Source organism: Chelon labrosus (genome assembly GCF_963514085.1).
Source record: "Chelon labrosus genome assembly, chromosome: 13".
In the NCBI taxonomy this organism is placed as follows: Eukaryota; Metazoa; Chordata; class Actinopteri; order Mugiliformes; family Mugilidae; genus Chelon; species Chelon labrosus.
Genome location: NC_140346.1, coordinates 20,360,133 through 20,379,113, shown reverse-complemented (window position 1 = coordinate 20,379,113; position 18,981 = coordinate 20,360,133). Strand labels below are relative to the sequence as shown.

At 41.8% G+C, this 18,981-nt stretch overlaps 1 protein-coding gene across 3 annotated transcripts in view; it reads left to right on the top strand.

The window, feature by feature from the left end:
- cadm1b (cell adhesion molecule 1b) overlaps positions 1-18,981 on the top strand; it is a 151,024-nt gene that overhangs the window by 119,975 nt on the left and 12,068 nt on the right. For 2 of the 3 annotated variants that reach the window (XM_084558635.1, XM_084558634.1), the window contains 4 exons: positions 3,144-3,302; positions 6,075-6,171; positions 6,462-6,634; positions 14,917-14,967. In XM_084558635.1, the coding sequence (XP_084414761.1) occupies positions 3,144-3,302; positions 6,075-6,171; positions 6,462-6,634; positions 14,917-14,967 (480 nt within the window). The remainder of the gene's footprint in view (positions 1-3,143; positions 3,303-6,074; positions 6,172-6,461; positions 6,635-14,916; positions 14,968-18,981) is intronic. The other variant, XM_084558636.1, reaches the window with a different exon arrangement.

Below are 18,981 nucleotides of genomic sequence, written 5' to 3'. Positions count from 1 at the left end.
CTGCGGTGCGTTGGCAGGCAGAAGGCTCGGGTTAGAAGCTGACTGAAAGAAAATGTCACCCTGAGAAGAGGCTCTGCTTGATTGCACTGGGATTGATCAGTGCTCGATGCTCACAAGAGCGTTTGATTTGACATCTCTGCGGCAACTCTCAAATCTCCTCTGCATTCAGATTCGAGTCATTCCGTGACCTGATCCACAGTTGTTTTCCTCATCTGGGTTTGGATGACACCGATAATTGACAAGCGTTGGTCGGCCTGTGCACCGGTAATGACTATGATCTTCAAAGCGTGACTCAGAACTTTGTGAAGTTTTTCAGTTGTTTCTCGAATTAAAATGATTTAGGAAGAAGAATCCTGACCAAAAATTACCGATACCACACAACAAATACGACTTACGGACCCATGACCGTGTCGAGAAGAGTACGAGTGGTGCAATTTTCCTGACCTTGAAATGTGGTTTGCCTCTCCCTTTGGTAGTTTGCACATTGCAAAGTCAAATGAGAGACACGTCGTCATGGGACTTTCATACAGATGAGGTTGTACAAGGTGGGACGGTGCTCATTTGGTAGAAAATGTCTTTTTGACATTGCATGCAGGCATCTGTCTTTTCTTCAGCAGTAGAGCTGTATACACACTTCCCACTTGGGAAAGTGAGGTCATGACACGCCACATGAAATACAGCCAAATATAACCAAATCTAAATCAAATCTTAATTCTTGAATAAACATTTGATTTATTTTTACCTGCGTAGTAGCAATTTTATTGCTGCCTACAATACAACAACATTTTGAAAGTGACATTTGAGTTTCTTCTGCCCGCACAGTGAATGTAAGTTCACGACTAAGCAAAACACAGTTCCAGCAAAGGGTAAGACAGCTATGGTGTTTTTAGAAGAAGCAAATCTGGAAAAATTTTTATGACAATAATGAGATTCCCCTCGGACACAAGGTCATCACAAGCAGCAAGAGTCAATCTACACAATGTGGGACCGCCCCGCTATGGTTCAGGAAGTGAAAAGACAAAATGATGAGGTCGGAGCGTTACCTGGTTGCTGAATTCAACGATTTATGAATAGGACAACACCAGTGGTGGTCCAGTGTGATGTAAAATAAAATCAGATGTTTGAAATTAACAGCTCTGAATAAGCTTTAATTGGCTTCAAATGGGTAAAAAAAGAGCTATCAAGTTTGGATATACATTGAATGAAAATCAGTGGGTTTAGTCTCCATGACGTCACCCATAAGTTTCCCAAAGAGTGGTTTGAATGCTCAGAGGGGAGGGCGCCTCCGGCAGTAGCCATCTTGGCAGCGTCCAACTCTGCCTCACTCCCAGCTAATTCACAAATGGGCAAAGAGATAGAAGTGAGGTGGGCACCTGGCATCACACGTCTACTGATGGTCAAGTTGGACCCCTAGTAGAAAAATTCAGGCAGCATTTTAAGAGGCGTGCACACAGGAAAAGACCGGCAGCAAGGTAGCAACAAGAGGCGTTGAATGTTGAGGAAATTTAGCGAGTTGCCACAAAGATAGACGAAAACGTTTGGCAATGTACCAGGTTTAACTAATCTTAACTTTGGCATTGCGATGGCGACCAATAGGAGCTACAGATGACAGATACATGACAAAGCTGCACAACTGTTTATCACAAGAAAGCATCGTCCATGATTGTGGCTCATTCCCCATGCGTCAGATGAATGAAACCCAATTCATTCACGTCCATACACACTTAAGCCATCGACTCTATGCTTCTTCTCCTCTCTTGTGCGTTTTCAAAGCATTTACGCTTGTGTTTTTTTCTATTCACATCACACGATTCACTTTTCAACTGTGCGACAAAACTGCAAACAAGACCTCATTTGACATGTACACAGCGTCACATACAGTAAACCTACGTTGTTGTCGCTCTTGCCACAAAGTCCAAATCCATCACTGTGATTGTTATGAGGCAATTACTGAGAGTGGCCGAGAGACTAATGACTAATCACCACATCCCTCTAATTCACACCCCACTTCATCCTACTCTTTGGAGCTTATGGCTCAGCTTCTGGCAGGTGTTCCTTCTAAATGCCCTCGTTGACCTCACGCTTGTGAACAAACGCGCGGCGCTCGTGATTGCACGGTGACGATCCATCTCTTAACGCAAACTTTCCATGGTCATTTCAGCGGTCACACAAGTCAAATGGCACATAGACATGTAGTATAATGGCACATGTATAATTTTATAGTTAGAGTACGTCTTCTACATCCTATAATTAATTTCTGAAACGAAACACATTTATTTTTAATGGATTCTCGTCACACTGTCACTTTTTATTCATGCTGTTATTATTATTACTGTTATTACTTACTTAGCCTTCTCAAATGGTCAGTGTGTTTTTCCAACGGCTCGCTCTCTCTCACTGCAGTTGGCAGAGTGGTTGAATTTAATGCCCTCGAGTGCACTGACCATTTACTGATCCCAGTACTTTAAATTTTATGTAGGCAGGTCTTGGGTGGGTGGGTGTGTGTTACATGGGGTTAATACCCTTCAAGAGGCCACGTATGTGTGTGTTGCCGATCATCAACTGTGGAACAACACTGTTTTGCCCTCCCTGAGTCCGGCCGGGCTCCCCTGTGACAAGGCTGAAATGGAAGTGTGCTGCAGGTCAGTGTGGGGCTGTAATTATTTCCTCACTTCATTAAGTGCGAGTAAACCATCACACTCAGCACTGCGGCTAATGTGATGCCCCTGTGGCATTGTAATGCTCTCCAAATGAATGCCCCTCTGACAGCCTAAGGCCTAGTGGGCAGCAGATTACTGCAGGGTTAGCCCCAACAATGCTCAGCCCTCAAGCAGCAGAAGCATTCATTATCAGGCTTGATGTGACCCAGTCGCTACTTGCTGCTCTCGTCAGATTTCGAAGGCCCCGGGCCCGTCTGAATCCTCTAAAGTCTCTTTCGGGCGCCACATCACTGAATCATAAATTAAATGTAAATGCCATCTGAAAGTGCTCCACTCTGACAGGTAATGTGCTCGTAATGGCTATGACTATTTGCTCATTATAGCCACTGCAGTTGGCGCTGCTGCAAAGATTTGTTTTTGAGCTGTTCAGCCACTAACTTTTTTTTTTTTCCTCCCCTTCTCGTACTTGTGATGGTTTTCTAGGAGAGACTGCAGTTGAGGAGATGTATGACAGGATGTTTACTGTCACCAGCCGGGTGAGATTTTCTGTCACCAAAGAGGATGATGGAGTGCCAGTGGACTGCATCATTGACCACCCAGCCGTAAAAGACCTCCTGGCTCAAAGACACTTGGAAGTGCTCTGTAAGTGACCCAAAACTGTATGTTTTCAAGCACAGAACTACACCGAGGTCCAACAGACAGAGACTGTCTCTCGCTTGGGCTAGTTGGGGGCTTAACTACTTCATGGTGAGGCTGTGTCATTCGTATCATAAATCCTGCTCCACTTATGATGATTTGAAGGAACCACCCACCGATCATAACAATTAAAAAGTGATAAAAAAATAAGCAGAAACTATGGAAGAAATTATAGACACAGAAACAAACCACACAACTAAACAAGCAACACAGACAAATGACAGGACAGTCTCTAAAAGCACATTTACCGCACTTGGAAAGAGTCAAATTCTAATTCAAACTTGGTTATTTTTTATGATTTTACACAGATTTTGTCTTAGCTGAGCCATGAGACATCTTGTGCACACATTTTTTTAATTTTTTTGTTGATGAAAAATCAATCAACAAAGGTTTTTTCTTAATTTCTACTTAAAAAAAAAAACATCTCCAAATTCAGTCAATTACAACTCCGCAGCTGTAAGGTTAGCCTCTATGGATATGAGACACTCAGACGAATTTTGAAATACAACGGGTCTGCTTGACCCCATCACAACAACTCGGATTGGGAAAACAAATTAACATGTTTTTTTTTTTTTTTTTTACTTTTACATTAGCAAAACTGTTGTAAATAAGAGAAAATTAGAGAGAAAACAAAAGCCTTATAACAATGAATCAGTAAACACTCTCCCAAATTTGATCCAGCAGAGTGAAGCACAACAACAACCGCTGCATTCATTTCAATTTTTCATTTTTCATTTCGTGTGCAACGCGCAGCAACAAAAATGTTTTTTTTTAAATAAAAGAATACAGCATGGTTCCAGTGCAGGGGCCTCCAGGGATGAAAAGGGTCATCCTGGTCCTATAGATTTGTTTTGTTATATGAATCATTTATTGTCTCCGAAATTCTACAACCAACGTAGCAAATGCCAAACAAGCCCATAAAATCCCCATATTTATTAGGAATGTGCTAGTTTGAAATCTAAAATAAAAATTCCTAGAGTAGAGATTCACAATTTAAAATGTTTTTTCTGTCTCCATAAACTCAAGAGAAAACATGATTCAAATATGTAAAATTCTTCTCAAGAAACAGGAGCAGCAACAAAAAGGCAGCACTCACAATTTGCATTATTTGTTAATAAATAATATTTTTTTTGATAAAATGAAGGAAATGGATTAGAAAAAAAAGGTATTACAACGAACGTGCTGAATTTCTATTCATCAAAAAGGTCTCCTAGCGAGCTCTCTGTCACCGCAATGTGTTTTTATGCAGCTGTGACCGTTCTTTTATAATAAAGTGACTTTGCTGTAAAACACTCACAGTCCTCGTCAGTACAATTAACAGTCAGGCCGAATGGATCGCCCGGTGCGCAGATCAGTTGTCGTCAAGTAAAACATTTTCTCCAGCTGCACCTCAATCTCATGTTGCGTTTTGGTTGCATGCTTCTTCTGCGTAATACTTGCACCTCTATGGTTCATACTTGCGATCGACTGGTATCGACATCTTTCCAAACACGGGGTGTAAATGAGCGCCGCGTCTTTGCCGATTTGAAATGCCAGCCCTGTCTTGTCATAAGGAGTGACACTGGTAAATGAGGCAGCTAAATTTTGTTGCTTTCTAGTCCTGATTTTGGGGATGTGTTGGACACTAGCATCAGAATCTCGCAGAGGCAGGCAGTTGTTTCAGGTTTGTTGTGCTACTATGTTTAGTTCTAGTTGATTTTTTTACAATCTTTGTGCAGAACATCGCGCTTTTCCATTTTGGTCATAGCAAAACCGAACAATTTCCATATCCCTGAAGTAATGTGATTACATTTATTTGGTATTATTTCATCGTGTGCCATCACTAAGGCTTGTTGTGAACCGGGAAAAGATTCAGACGACTCAAAGGAAATGTCACCAGCTCCCTATGGAGAGCAAAACATTCACTGAATTCATTTGAAATATCGCTCAGTCCTAGCTGACGGGTATCAGCCTCTTGAACCAGACGTTGTGGCTCAGTGTGGCCAGGTGTAGTTTGCTATCCTTGCACCCTGCTGTGATGCAGATCAAAGTGTCACAACACTGGTGTGTGCAAGCGGGATTATTACCCAGGTGCAGTTACTCTTTAAGACAGTCTCAGCGTCTCCCCTGACCATCAGATCATAGACGTACTGTATGTTTCATATCTATTAATAATGCAGTTGTCTCTCACATCTTCATAGTGTATTGGGATATATTTACTACAAGAATAAAGAAAAAAATTTCTTTTGCTCATGACAAATGATGTTTCAGTGTTATTTAAATGGTGCATTGATTGAAGAGGTAATACCGGCTGCTGTACACTGTAAAACATCAAAGAAAGGTTAAGGTAGCCTTTTGTAGTCTGTGTAGAATATTAATTTTTCTCAGGTAGATAACTGTTTTCTCTGACCTTTCAAGGAAAAAGAGAAAGCTTGACTGGAACCGCTTGACATTTTGGTAATCTTTGGCTGGCATTGATAAGAGGAGAAAAAATAATAATTTTGCTGTAAGGTAGTACAGACTGACTTGATGTCTACCAGGAGGGATGATAATTTCATCCTCTGCTATGTTTCACTCTCGGCTGTTTTGCATTCATTTAGAAGCCTGTTCCTCACCTCTTCACTTTGGAGTCCAATAATCACTTAACTTCTGCTTTGGCTGCAGGTGTGAGAAAAAAAAAGATTGTTGTGTCGTAACTTACACTATGGTTTTGTAAAAACGTATCTCTTTTATTGTCAGATAAACCAGAGGTGAAGATCGTGGTGACCTATCCTGAAGGTTTAACCAGAGAGGGGGACAACCTGGACTTGACGTGTATCGCCGAAGGAAAACCTCAGTGAGTATTCACAACACAGATGGCCGCACTTCTGAACTAAATTTGGGTTTTGTTTCACATTTTCCACTGGATTTCCCCTTTTTTTCTGCGAGCCCAGTCACCCCCTTAACCTTTACATTTCATTGTACCATTTAAATGTTACCAGTTGTTTGCATGCTGTATGAAGCACATCATTAGACGGGGTCTGCCAATGTGCCCTCCTAAGACGATCTCAGATTTGACCTTTATTACAGATTTCCAGCGTTGACAGACGGCGTCTGAGTGATGTGTGTGGTATTTGTGCTCTCCAGACCCTACCAGATCAACTGGCTGAGAGTAGACGAGGATGTGCCGCCTCACGCTGTGGTCACCGGCTCTGATCTCTACATTGAGAACCTGAACAAGTCCTACAACGGCACCTACCGCTGCGTGGCATCTAACGCCGTGGGTGAGGCCTACGATGACTACATCCTCTATGTATATGGTAGGTATTCAATGCATTTGACTTTTTTTTTAAATGCATCCATCACTTTTGTTTTTTACACCAGAATATAGTCTGTTGCTTATATATGGAGACCCTACTGTAGCATTGGTACTTTGGTAGCTTAGGGAATTGTAATGGAACAATAAGGATTTCCTGCATCATTTTTCTGAAACAACCACAATCACTTCTCAAACCTATACGGATGTAAGCCATTATTGGGAAGAACAGAATCACAGAGGGTGGCTGCAGTCGACAAACCCACAGAGCTCAGAATTTATGTCCAAGATTTGAGCTGCCGCTGTAGGAAGTAATGGATAAAGTGGCTGTTGACCTTGGACTGGCATGTTCGAAACCCAGGAAGCAAGATTTTATTTGGTAGATTTATATTTTTGAAGCAACGGCAGAGTAGAAAATGAATCAGTTGGAACCTGAAAACAGCTCACATTCATATAGGAAACACAGAGGCAGCCCAGATCCCGGCTACTAGTATTTACCCACGAGTCACTTGCTTTTAGCTCAGTTTGTTCAATTTAAAAATGTGTTTCTTGCTCTGGTGTGACGCCCAGGCCAGGTCCCATGACCTTTTCAATAGTTTCTCTGTGGAACGAGGTACCAATCATGGTCAGGCTTTGCTCAAACAAAGCCACCTTTAAGAGAGTGCTCCACTGATTTAGCATTACATTATAAGAGTCATTATCTGTCTAGTGGCAGTAGCAGCTACTGTAGCCTCGAGTTGTGGGAGAAAATGCAAAGCGAGTGGAACACCTTCCACGGGAGCCACGAAAGCATAAGTCCTCATAATTATTAATATGACTAGAGGGTTGTCTCCTACAATTATTTTTCTTTTGATTTCCATTTTGATTGTTGCAATGTATTTTTAAATGTCCCTTTAAGATACTATGGTCATCCCTTGTTTTATGACTGCAATCTGTCCCAAGTTAGCCAAATCTTTATTCTAGCAACGTGCTACCTTGTTAAGTTCAGTATAACAGGATCAGACTGCAACATCCTTTCTGTGGGGCAATTCTGGCTGAATAGAGGGCGAGTGTGGTGGTACATTTTACACTACCAGCTAAGGCAAACATTATGCAGACATGCATCGGCACATTCACATTGTCAAGTTCACGCACATATAGTATGTTCCTAAGAGCAAAATTACCCTAAATCATCATAATACTGTGGACTATATTGGCTGTTCCTCTCGGACTTCATTTTCCATCATCAAGATTGGCTTTAGTGCTGTTGACTTACATTCAAGTGGGTGGAATTTCAATGTGCTTTGCAGCCAACCAGTAAAGGGCAATTGAGGGACCATCTCTCCAAGGACTTGACTTTAAATGCCACAGACAGTGTGCTCCTCTTGGTTAACCTCTCTTCACTCAGGCCTCATTTTCTTTTACCTTAACATGACTGTCGGCCATTTCCCACTAATTGTTGTGTTTTTCTTGTTTTCATTTCAACGCATCATTGCCAGTGAATTTACTTGGAAGCGATTGCACATAATCTCAAAAACTTTTTCCCCCCCCAAACAACCCAACTGTTTAAAAGCACCAGGCATCTTTGCACTTGAATTCCCAAGGGGAAACAGCAGGAGGTGACTGTTTGAAAGTTTTAAAAGCATGAAGGACTTCGTTATTTAGAAATCTTGTAACGTGACGTCAGTGAAGTGCACACTCCTCGGACCTTAATTTCCTATTTTTGGTGCCTGGCAGGGGTGAAGGGAATGAGGGGGAAATAAATTTACAGCAGGTGCAGCCATTGTTGGTGAGTTTAGCTTTCTCTCCTTGGAGCGCTTGCTCCCTGCTGTTTTGAAAAGCATTTTGTATTTCACTCCCAAATTTGAATTGGTTTCTTCCTGTGTGGCAAAAAGATTGTCTACCATTGACCATACTCAAAACTGGGATGGGTGAATCTGAATTTTAGGCTCTCGAGTAATTTGTACAAAGAATGTGTTGCAGTTGCGGAACTGCATAAAAAAAAAAAATAAAAGGTGGCAGATTGCTTGTAAGGCTTCGTGTTGAACAAATGCTGGTGTTTTGAATAGTAATATTTGAGGTAACTGGTATACTTTCAGTTGGTAGTGGTGTGAGGAGTCACACTGTTTATAGAACAACAGAAACTAATGTTATTTAAATGAAAAGATCTGATCCCTCAGGATAAACACTAAAACGAGACAGAACGGCTTTGTTTAAAAGAGCAGAACCATGGTGGTTTACATGGTGCACAACATGTCATTATATCCGATTCATCACGTTGATGCAGATTGGTAGATTTACCCAACACTGATATTTAAAGCTAACAAGCCCAAAGCAGCCGCATCAGATGAGAAGAGCTGAGGTCCGGGGTGTTATGCTAAGAGCTGTTGTTGAAAATGGGCTTTTTGTGGAATTTGTGCGATTGCAGGTTTCAGACTGGCGATATTGTTTTGATTATTACTCAGTCTGCTTGTTTAGTTGATGCTGACAGCCATGAACTGCGTGTCAAAAACCAGCAATATAATTTTTTATTTTTTTTTTTTTTTTTGTCTGGCTGATGAGCGAACATTCATGGCAGTTGCTGAAAATGTGCATTTGTGAAAATAAATGCATTTGTAATGGTTTTCACGTCAACACCGTTTTCGCCAATTGCAGGGCAAGCAGTGAATAGGATTTTAATGGAGGGACAAGGTCTTGGGCAGAGGTGGCAAAAAAAGCATCTCAGAGTCAGAAGGAATTAAAGAGGAAAAACAGAGAGCGCTGTGGGTGCAGGACTAATGCAGCTTTTTTTTTGACTTTGTACGGGTAACCTGGGTCAGAATTTCTACACCTGGAAACTTTAAAAACGTGTGAAATTACTGCCTCCTGAATGGATTTACTGCATAGGTGTTATTGATGGTTGGGTTCAGCAGGACCAACAATCATGTGGGATTTCGGGAATGTCTTATAAACATGCTTCAAGCACAGCAGGACCTCTCTAAACCAAATCTCTGAGGTACAGAGCATTCACAAAAACACTATTATAGCAGTTCCTCATATTTTCAGTCGAAAGAAAATAACTCCCAGCATGTGGTTAATGGAAAACATACAGATTTTGCCATCATCATATCTCAGCTGTTCAGTAGTTCTATAGGTTGGTGTTCGGGGCAAAAAAAAGAAGTGTTTATTTCGCCAGCTGACATGTGTGACATAGGTTTCCTGTGACTCCCATAACTCCACCGCCCCATGGTTATTCATCATCGTGCTCTGCCAGGCAGATGATGACATCTGCTTGTTCCCAATGGGCCCATAATGATCACTCCCAAACAAAAGGACAGCATATGCCGGCAAATAGCTCACTCAAGGCAGACTTATTCAAGCTATCATGACTAAACTTCTAATTGCTGTATAAAGATTCCTCTGTCTCTCCCCGAGTAAATCCTCTCAGATTCTGAACGAGCGGGGGATGCGTGTTTTATTTATTCTCGCGCAGATCTTTAAGGTTGTAATATAATATTCTAATAGTTCAGAAGTTTTCACTCAATTGCCTGCAGGCACTTAAGAACTTGTGCGTGATGTGTGTCTGCTGCTGTTAAATTCATGTACCATTTGATTCATGCTGCACCCATAACACTTGCATGAATGACGGAAAGCAATGGGAAGCAAATGTTCCCTGGTCCAGAATACAAGCCCTACAGTATCTGTGTTATCAGCGTTTGTGCCTTTGGCCATGACTTCTTCAATTAGTGGCTTCCTATCCACATATTTTACTATTAAATGCAATTTCTCTGGTGCGCGTGCGTTGGAAGCTCCATGACTCCAGCTCTCTGTAATGAGGCACAGGAGATTGGTAAAAGGTGCTCAGACTGCATATAATTATATCTGCGACTCCCACTCCTCTTTTCTGGAGGATTTAGTGCCAGACCAAATCATGTTGCGGCCCATGTGAGGGTTTGTTGCCCCAGACTAATCATGCTTGCTACCGTAGTTTAATTAGTGTGTGTTCCTGCAACACATATTAGTCTTAGCATTATAACTTTGCGCCATTTTTGTATATGTGTGTGTGTGTCTCACAGCGGGAATGCACAACCCCACCCCTCTTATCCAGCCTGCTAACTTTAGTCTCATATTATCTTCTCTTATCTGGCCTTTTTTTTTGTTTTTGCTGTTTTGTTCTATGGTTCATGTGTTCCTGTTACAGCTGTCACACACCTGACAAAGAAAGCCTTTTGTTTAACTAAGGGCATGCAACAAATAGTTTTATTTTAATGAGTTGTTTTGTTCTTGATAAATATTGGCCTGTGAGGATTATTGATAGAGCCAGGCTGAATTGTCCATCAATTCTCTTTTCATCCTGCTGCCACCCTCTCCCGGTGCTAGTCCTTCGGGCTCTTCCTATTTCAAAAAGACTAATGACCTTTCACTGCGCGACAGCCCGGACAGGTGTGAGGCCGACGTAAATCCACGTCAAATCAAGTCCTATTGTGGCGCATGTATTGTATGGGAATGGTCGAATGGCTGAGAAAGGGGCTTGTCACGCTGCTCTCCACGAGGGCGTGTCTGCATCAGGCCGTGAAACGTGCCCCCTGGCTGGTGTGTGGTGTGGTGTGGTGTCGGGGAGAGAGAGCTGGCCAGAGAGAGGCCTCGCTCCCTCGGAGGCGACCTATCTGGTGCTATAACTCACACATGCTGCCTGTTGGCAGGACAGCACCGCGGTTTAGCCCTCAGTTGACTTTTTGACCTATAAATCTTCCATGGACAAAAAGTCAAAGACTCACAAGCCACTGGAAATTTGGGATTTATCAGGGTTTTGACATAGCACAAACTAACAGGACTCATGGGTCTCTCAGCTCTTATGAAAAGGCTGTCGGGAAAATGTGTCCTTGTGACTCACACTCGTTTCATCAGGCAACACTAATAAAAATTCATTAGATTAATTTTAACAACCTCCCTGTTTCTTTGTTTTTGGAAAATTAAATACCACAATAAAACTCGATGTAAAAGGAACTATTAAGCAAGAGAAATAAAATGACAAAACAAAAACACGCAACATATCTTCCCCGCCGTCGTGTTGGCAGGCAGCTTTAAGCAGGCACAGATAAACAATTTCTCCTACATTGTTTCACTTTATGGTTATATTTTCTCATATCAAATTCCTCACTGATACAAATGCTCCCCGAAAATATGGCCTCTCCAAAATACACTCATATTTCAGCCCTCATAATGCTGAGCCCAGAGTCATCCAGCCTGGAAATTGCCCATGGAGAATTCTTGTTCGTCTGGATATTATATGTGCCACATCCTATCCCGGCTTTTGTGAAGACCCTCATCCCTGAATGGCCAATTTCCCTCTTCCAGACACTGACGTTTCAGCTATCATACTGCCTTCGGTCACGAGAAAAGAAATCTTGCCCACCCACCCCCCCCTTCTCTTCAAATGCTGTCAGAGAAGAATATCTTCCCGATACCCTGATACCCCCCTACCACCATCAACACCACCTCTGCCATACACTCCATCCCCGGCGGCAACATTATGCTGTCCTTGATGTTTTATCATTAGTTTGGGAGTGTGTGGTCCCCCACTGCTGTCTTTTGATGGAGTGCAGTCAGTAAAGGCATGGAGACAGCCAGCCAATTTCCCCTACTGCGACTCTCCCACAGCAAGGGGTCGTGCTATCATCCCCCTGCACCACAGCCTGGCATATATTCCCCTGATGAGGAAGCGCTCAGCGCTCCTTAGTACTATTGCATACCTGAATTGCCCTCCATTTTGTCTTTTTGATTATTTTGTTTGGGGGTTAGTGACAGACCTAATCAGTACAGTGTGGGCCGGAGGATGCTGCTCGAGGCTCTGCTGTGCTGCGGCGGGAGACCACCAGAGTGGTTTAATTTGCAGTCTGACTTAATTATTGAGACTGCAGAAAACAGCAATACCTTTCCATGATTGCGAGGCATTATTATTCAGAGTTAATTAGAAAATGTATCCAATAAATAAATAATACAATAGCTGTCTGTTCCATTGTATTTTCAGCCATGACAGTGACAGGGCTCTGTGGATGGCAGACACGGTTTGATAATGTGTCGCATGTTTCCCGCTTGAAAAACAAGGGTGGTACAGATGATTCCCAGATGACGTGGCTAAATCCCTTGACTCGTCTTGTGTCGCCATCGTAAGGTTGATATTTTGGTTTGTTGTGAAATGAGTCAGCAAATACTGGATGCACTATCATAATATTTGGACGGGTGAAGTAAATAACATTGACCATCTTGTGACAATTCTACTGGGAAACATTTGGACCTGGCATTCGTGTGGATGTTACTATACCACCCACCTAGACCAGACCAGGCACCCCCACCCCATAGCAATGACACTGCAGGATGCAGCCTGACACAGGCACACGCACAACAGCGGTTTAGGAACAACTCAAAAGGCCTTCAACTTCACTAGATCCTAAACTGATCAAGTATCTGTGGGATGATCCACAGAGGCCCCTCCCCTCAACTCATAGGACCCAAAGGCCCCCACTAACAACATTCTGTTACCAGACACCACAGGACACCCTCAGAAGGCCCATGTCTATTCTCTGATGAGTCATGATTGCTGTACATATGTCAAATTCTACTTGTTGGGAAAATTTGACACCTGTGATCCTAAGATGATGTATGTTAAATAACCTAGGAAATCCCTCATCAGTTCTGTAGAGCCACCATGATGTTGAGATTGTTGATTTTACATATCAACAACTACAAAATACACATATGCAACACAATGACAAAGTACGCCTGAAACACGAGGACACTACCTTCACCTGCCGCTCCCTCTCTTCATTCACTCTCTAGATCGTTCAAACACAGCTGGCTCTCTGTCTATCAGCTTGTTCCGTTCTCTCTCTTATTCTTTTGGCTTTCTTAGAATTAGGTGGGAAGATGAAAATAAAAACCATGTTATGAAACAAAGTGAAATATCCCCCCCTCCTCGTTATAGTAATGACTTTTCATTTCTTTATGCCGGACTACACAGCTTCAAGTTGGTCCTGGTTTAACCATGGATGTTTTTTCTACCACACTGTAAACTCACAACGTGCATTCAAATGAAAGGAAAATAAAACAATTTTATTTACAAGGACCAGTTCACAGTCAGTATGCAAACACTGTCAGACGGAGCCCTGGACACACGCATTCCTACACTTTGGCAAATTACAAAGGAGTCAGTTTGGCGGCGAGTGTAGCTAGCATGATGGTGGAACATTTGTTTATCGCAAGTCGTATCATCATTGCAATACTGAACAATGCGCATCTTATTTTTTCCCATAAATCATGCTTGCCTATGAAAAGTTATTCGATGAGCTGCCAGGATATTTGATAGTTCACTACTTTTGTTAACGACCAAATATCAGAAAAATAATGACATTTTCGGTGCAAATCCGTTAGCATCCTAGCAAGCTAAACTAAGACGGCTATAAGTTTAGCTTGTTACAAAATTACCGGCTATACAACAACATGCTGCCATCGTCACTGTCGACATGTTAGCATGCTGGTGTTAGCTTTTTTAGCTCAGATCACTGGAGGTATTTAAAGAATAGGTTTTTCAAACTGATATTTTTCCCGAGTTGCTTAAAACAATGATCACATTCTTATATGAACATTAAAACAAGCTTGATGTAATCCTGGAGTAATCCTTCTTCCTGTCCAAACTAGCCATTAAGATGTTTCCTCTGAAAGAATTAGAGGACAAATACCCACAGCCCTGATTCTGTGCAAAAAATGTGTTGTAAACTTTATCTTAATTGGTGTGGCTTAATCAAATTAAGTGAGTGTCTTCCAAAGTCAAATCTTTTAAGTACAAAATTCCCCTTTTTTTTTTTTTTTTGTTGTTCCCCAGGCATGCACCATGGAGCTTCTGTTGATGATCAGTAATACAAAAAGATTGCCTAGTAAAAATAAACAACACATATTTGGCTGATTGAAAGTTCAAACTTCAGCCAAAGCTTAAGCACTCTGAATAGAACAATTTATTTTGTCCCACATCGCTTACATTCATTTGGAAACAGTGAACTAGCATGAACAAGAGAAGTGACTTTAGGAAACAAGCTGTGTTTTAATGTTCATGTGCATCTGAGTTTTGTTTTAGGATAGATTTCCAATCTATCCTTTAGGTAGCGACTCTGAGCTACTAGCATGTCCTTTTAGCTCTCAGCGTAGCTAAAACATGTGCATGTTTTGGTTTATAGACTAGAGCTTCTCACCCTCAATGACCTTTGTCTCTTTCTTTACTCTTGTCTTTTTTTCTTATACATGTTCTTTATTTTTTTTACTCTTTTCATCTAGATGCTCCCACTACTATCCCCACACCCACCACCAACCCAGTCAACACGCAAGGTACTGTATGCCCCCCACTACTGTCCCTCACAGCAATCATGTGCGTGTGTGTGCTTGTGTGCGCGAGAGAGAGCCTGCATGCAAGTGTGATCAGGTGTTTGGGGAGAACGAGGGCTTGTACCTACAGCCAAGAAAGACTGTGGATGGCCAGGTTTAATCAGATGCCTCCGCTGATAGGTGACAATGAGGACAGGCAGTGCAGAGACACCTGTCACAGCCTTTCCAGTCACATGTTTGATCTGAGAAAATTTAAAGACTCCGCTTTGCTGCTCTACTATCTTATCAGCATCTGTAGCTATATTTCAACCAGCCCATCCGTCATATTTTAATGCCCTTTACATCTCCTCTACAAATGCCAGTCACATTTCGTCTTTGCGAGGCCGCAAAACATCAATAAACTATTTTCTCATATGGACTGAGTGAAAGGCAAGTTCATTTGCAGGGCTTTTCTTTCAGAGCAACCTTTTTGACGTCTTGTGTGCGCACTATTTTACTCTTTGATTTACCTCTGCGGCAAAATTTATTTTTCAATATTAACCATTAAATAAAAAATGAAAAAAACATGCTATTATTTCCAAAAAAAGCCCCGTTAAGGCTAGACGGACGGCGAGGCAACCATGGGAGTTGACATTTGGATATGCCAGAATGTGACATTTCAATACAAAAAAAAAACTACCTTTAAAGAATAGATCACTTTATCAATAGCTGCTTTAGAGATACAGCAATTTTGCTCTTTTGTCATGACCACTCTGCAATTCATAGTCACAAAAATCTGGAGCGGCCATAAACGCATAATAAGTTCAAAGCTCAGACTGGGAATGCATCAAAACACAATATTATGACATGACAGCTTTTAGATAGCATTCATTTAGACATTCATTTGATCAAACAATTGGCCCTCCAGTACTATTTTTGTGCATTATGTTTTATTTATTCAAGATAGAGTAACATTTGTGAGCCGTCTTCTCTAAATCCTGTCTGTCTATCACACAGCTCTTCTCCGCTGCATGTTTCAAATCACCTTCTCTTCTCTTAACCTGCTTCAGCTCAAGTATCTGCTGTTGCAGCACGTCAGTGATCATGCTGCACGGGTAAAGCCTCATTTCAGGCTCTCTCTGGGCGTGGCGCAGTCAAACAGGAAGTTGCCCTGCAGAAGTATGCATTGCTCCGCAGTTTTCCCTAAGCTCATCTCCTCGGAGTTACACTGCTGCTGCCGTCACCGTGTTTTCTGCTGTAACATTCCAGTAATTTCCGAAAGACGGGCTTGAAAGAGGATTTACCGTGATTTATGCAGTACATGCTGGGAGGATGTAATTGAGCTTTCTTGCAGTTCACTACTCTTCTAAATACCCTGTCACAGGGGCAATGCTAAGCTGGCTTGCGGTAGATTGCTTTGCACTACCTTAATCAGCATAACCGCACAGTATAGCATTTTCCTCTCGCCAATACGGAAGTATACGGCACAGTTCCTTATTCATTCATTCATTATAACTGCAGTGCGAGCTGGCATGGCCACCACCAGCTGTGATTTTCTGCTGTACTCATTGGCCCCTGAACTACGGCTGTATGGGATCCTGATTTTAAAAGGTACAGTCAGTAAACTCCGAGAAGTATATCTTATTATCACGTGTGGGTGGCGAGTTTAGTATTAAAGGAAATCAGAATATGTTTGTTTTTCAATTGACTATAATTCAAAACTACACAAAAACTGCAAATCATGAAGAACGAGGTAAAATAGCCATCTGGATACGCACATCTTTATAATTTCAATTTAACATTTTTGTAATCATTAGCAGTTATTCATCTGTTTTCGTACAATAATTCGATTTTTAACCCTCAGGCGTCGGTTTAATTTACTACCCTATTAAGTCATTAAGGACAAAAATGTCCATAATGATGCATGAGGGAAAAATATATTTGCCGTGCCGACTCTTTGTTTGATCTATTTTTATTCTGAACTTTCATTCCTGTGTAAGTGTTAATGGTGGCAGACATTTTAATGTGGACCCTGGGAAGATTAGCAACAACAATGGCAGTAGCTAATGGAGCCAATTTAATGGCTTTTATTGTAGCGACAGAATTAGATCACTGATTCTACCTTTAAACATTGTTTTGCATTATATAGATCCATCCAGATCTGAGTTATCTATCTTGCTGTCATTCATTAATCTAAAATCATTCATATCATTGCGCTTTCACACAAAAGCCTTCTCACCTCCCGGAAATGCTTGCCACCCCTGACCCAAATACTTTAGATTTGAGTGAGGGATGGCATGCAGGAAGATGAGATGTCATTTGTAATAATGACTGTTTCTTTGTTATTATCAATACTACATGTAGGCCTACATATGTGCAGTATCAGTCAAATCCTGAACACACCCACTTGCTCGGAGCGACTTCTCCACATAATTACCTGCTCTGTTCAAACCAAGTGGGAACCTCCGGGGCTGAAAAGAGAAGCCAACACGGAAGCGGAGCTGACTGCAGTTACTTTAATAGCCAATTGAGGCTAAATCCAAAAGGGAACCAACGGTCTAAACAGACACCCATGTTAAAATGCCAAACTATATAGAAGAAATACACATAAAATAAAACTTTATCCCAGAACGTTATTACACTCCTATAACATGTATAAAATATTTTGATCTCTACAGCTAATTTGTACATTCATGACAACTATACAAGGGGGTGAATTTTGTTATACCATGTTGTACCAGCTTGTCCTGTGAATAGTCATCGGGCGAGAGGCGGGGTACATCCTGGACAGGTCGCCAGTCTATCGCAGGGCTTTGATATGACTCCTATCAACCAGGTCAAAAACAGCCCTTTTCACAGTGAGCCATTTTGCCCGCTCCCCCCTTCCCTCCTGAGAATAGGCTCCTGTAACCCCGCCCCTCTTATCAGGGAGATACGCCCAGACAGAACCCGGGTAGACATGGGTAGTGTTTCCTTGGCAACTGTTCAGCATATCCGTAGAGTACGGATTGACCCAGAAAAGCTCAATCCACAAGCATTAGAGCACTAAATACTTAAATATGTTAACGGAGATTCTTACACAAAGACAAAATAAGCTGTCCCAGTTAGCAGACAACGGGCTAAATCGGTTAGCCTACTGTCCCATGGTAGCACACACAGCAAACAGAAAACTTAAAGTTAGCTAAACACCAGTCGGCTAACATACATACTAATGTACAAACACACTGAAATGGTCCAAATAGTGCCAAATAGCAGCATGTTTTACACAGTCTTAGCATGCTAACTTAGCCCCGTGGTTAGCTCTGCTCTGCACGGTACAGTAGCCAGCATGTTAGCCTCGCTAGTCTCGTCTTATTCTGGTGTCAATTCAAAGCAATTCATACAAAATACATATAATGTTGAGTAACCATACTATGTACTTTTAATCCCACAAAGACAATGAAAAGTCATGTTAGTACACACACTGTAAGCTATTAACTTCATGTATGAATATTAGTGCTTCGGCTATAAGCTACCACCTCAGATGGTGTTTGCCAGAGTCAACTTGGATGCAAGTCAATCGTCATATTGGCCCCAGTTGGTAAAACAGTCCGGGGAAAAGTGTTAAGAACACACCCGCAACTTTTTGCTTGTGAACCTTTACAGCCGAGCACAGAGCAGTTTACCTGCCAGGACCGCTTCATTGTTGATGTGTATCCGATGCTTGCTGAAACTAAATCTGGCTTCGCTTCGCTACTGACTGCATGGCTTTTTATCAGCTTTTCTGGGCTGGCAGACATGCCACACGCCCTAACATATGTAGAAAAAGCTAAAAAAAAATAAAAAAGTGAGATTTTCATGCTATGTCCTCTTTAACGTCAAAGTTAGTATTACATTATTAGGGAACAGGGTAAAGTCTACTTGCTAAGCCAAATGATTGAGGTACAGTTCCAGTGGATGATGTCTGAAAAATATCAGAACTGCATGTATGAAAGGTGCTCAAAAATAATGTAAGGGGTTTTTAAACACTGTCAACCCATTCTGACCCTTTTTCTGGCA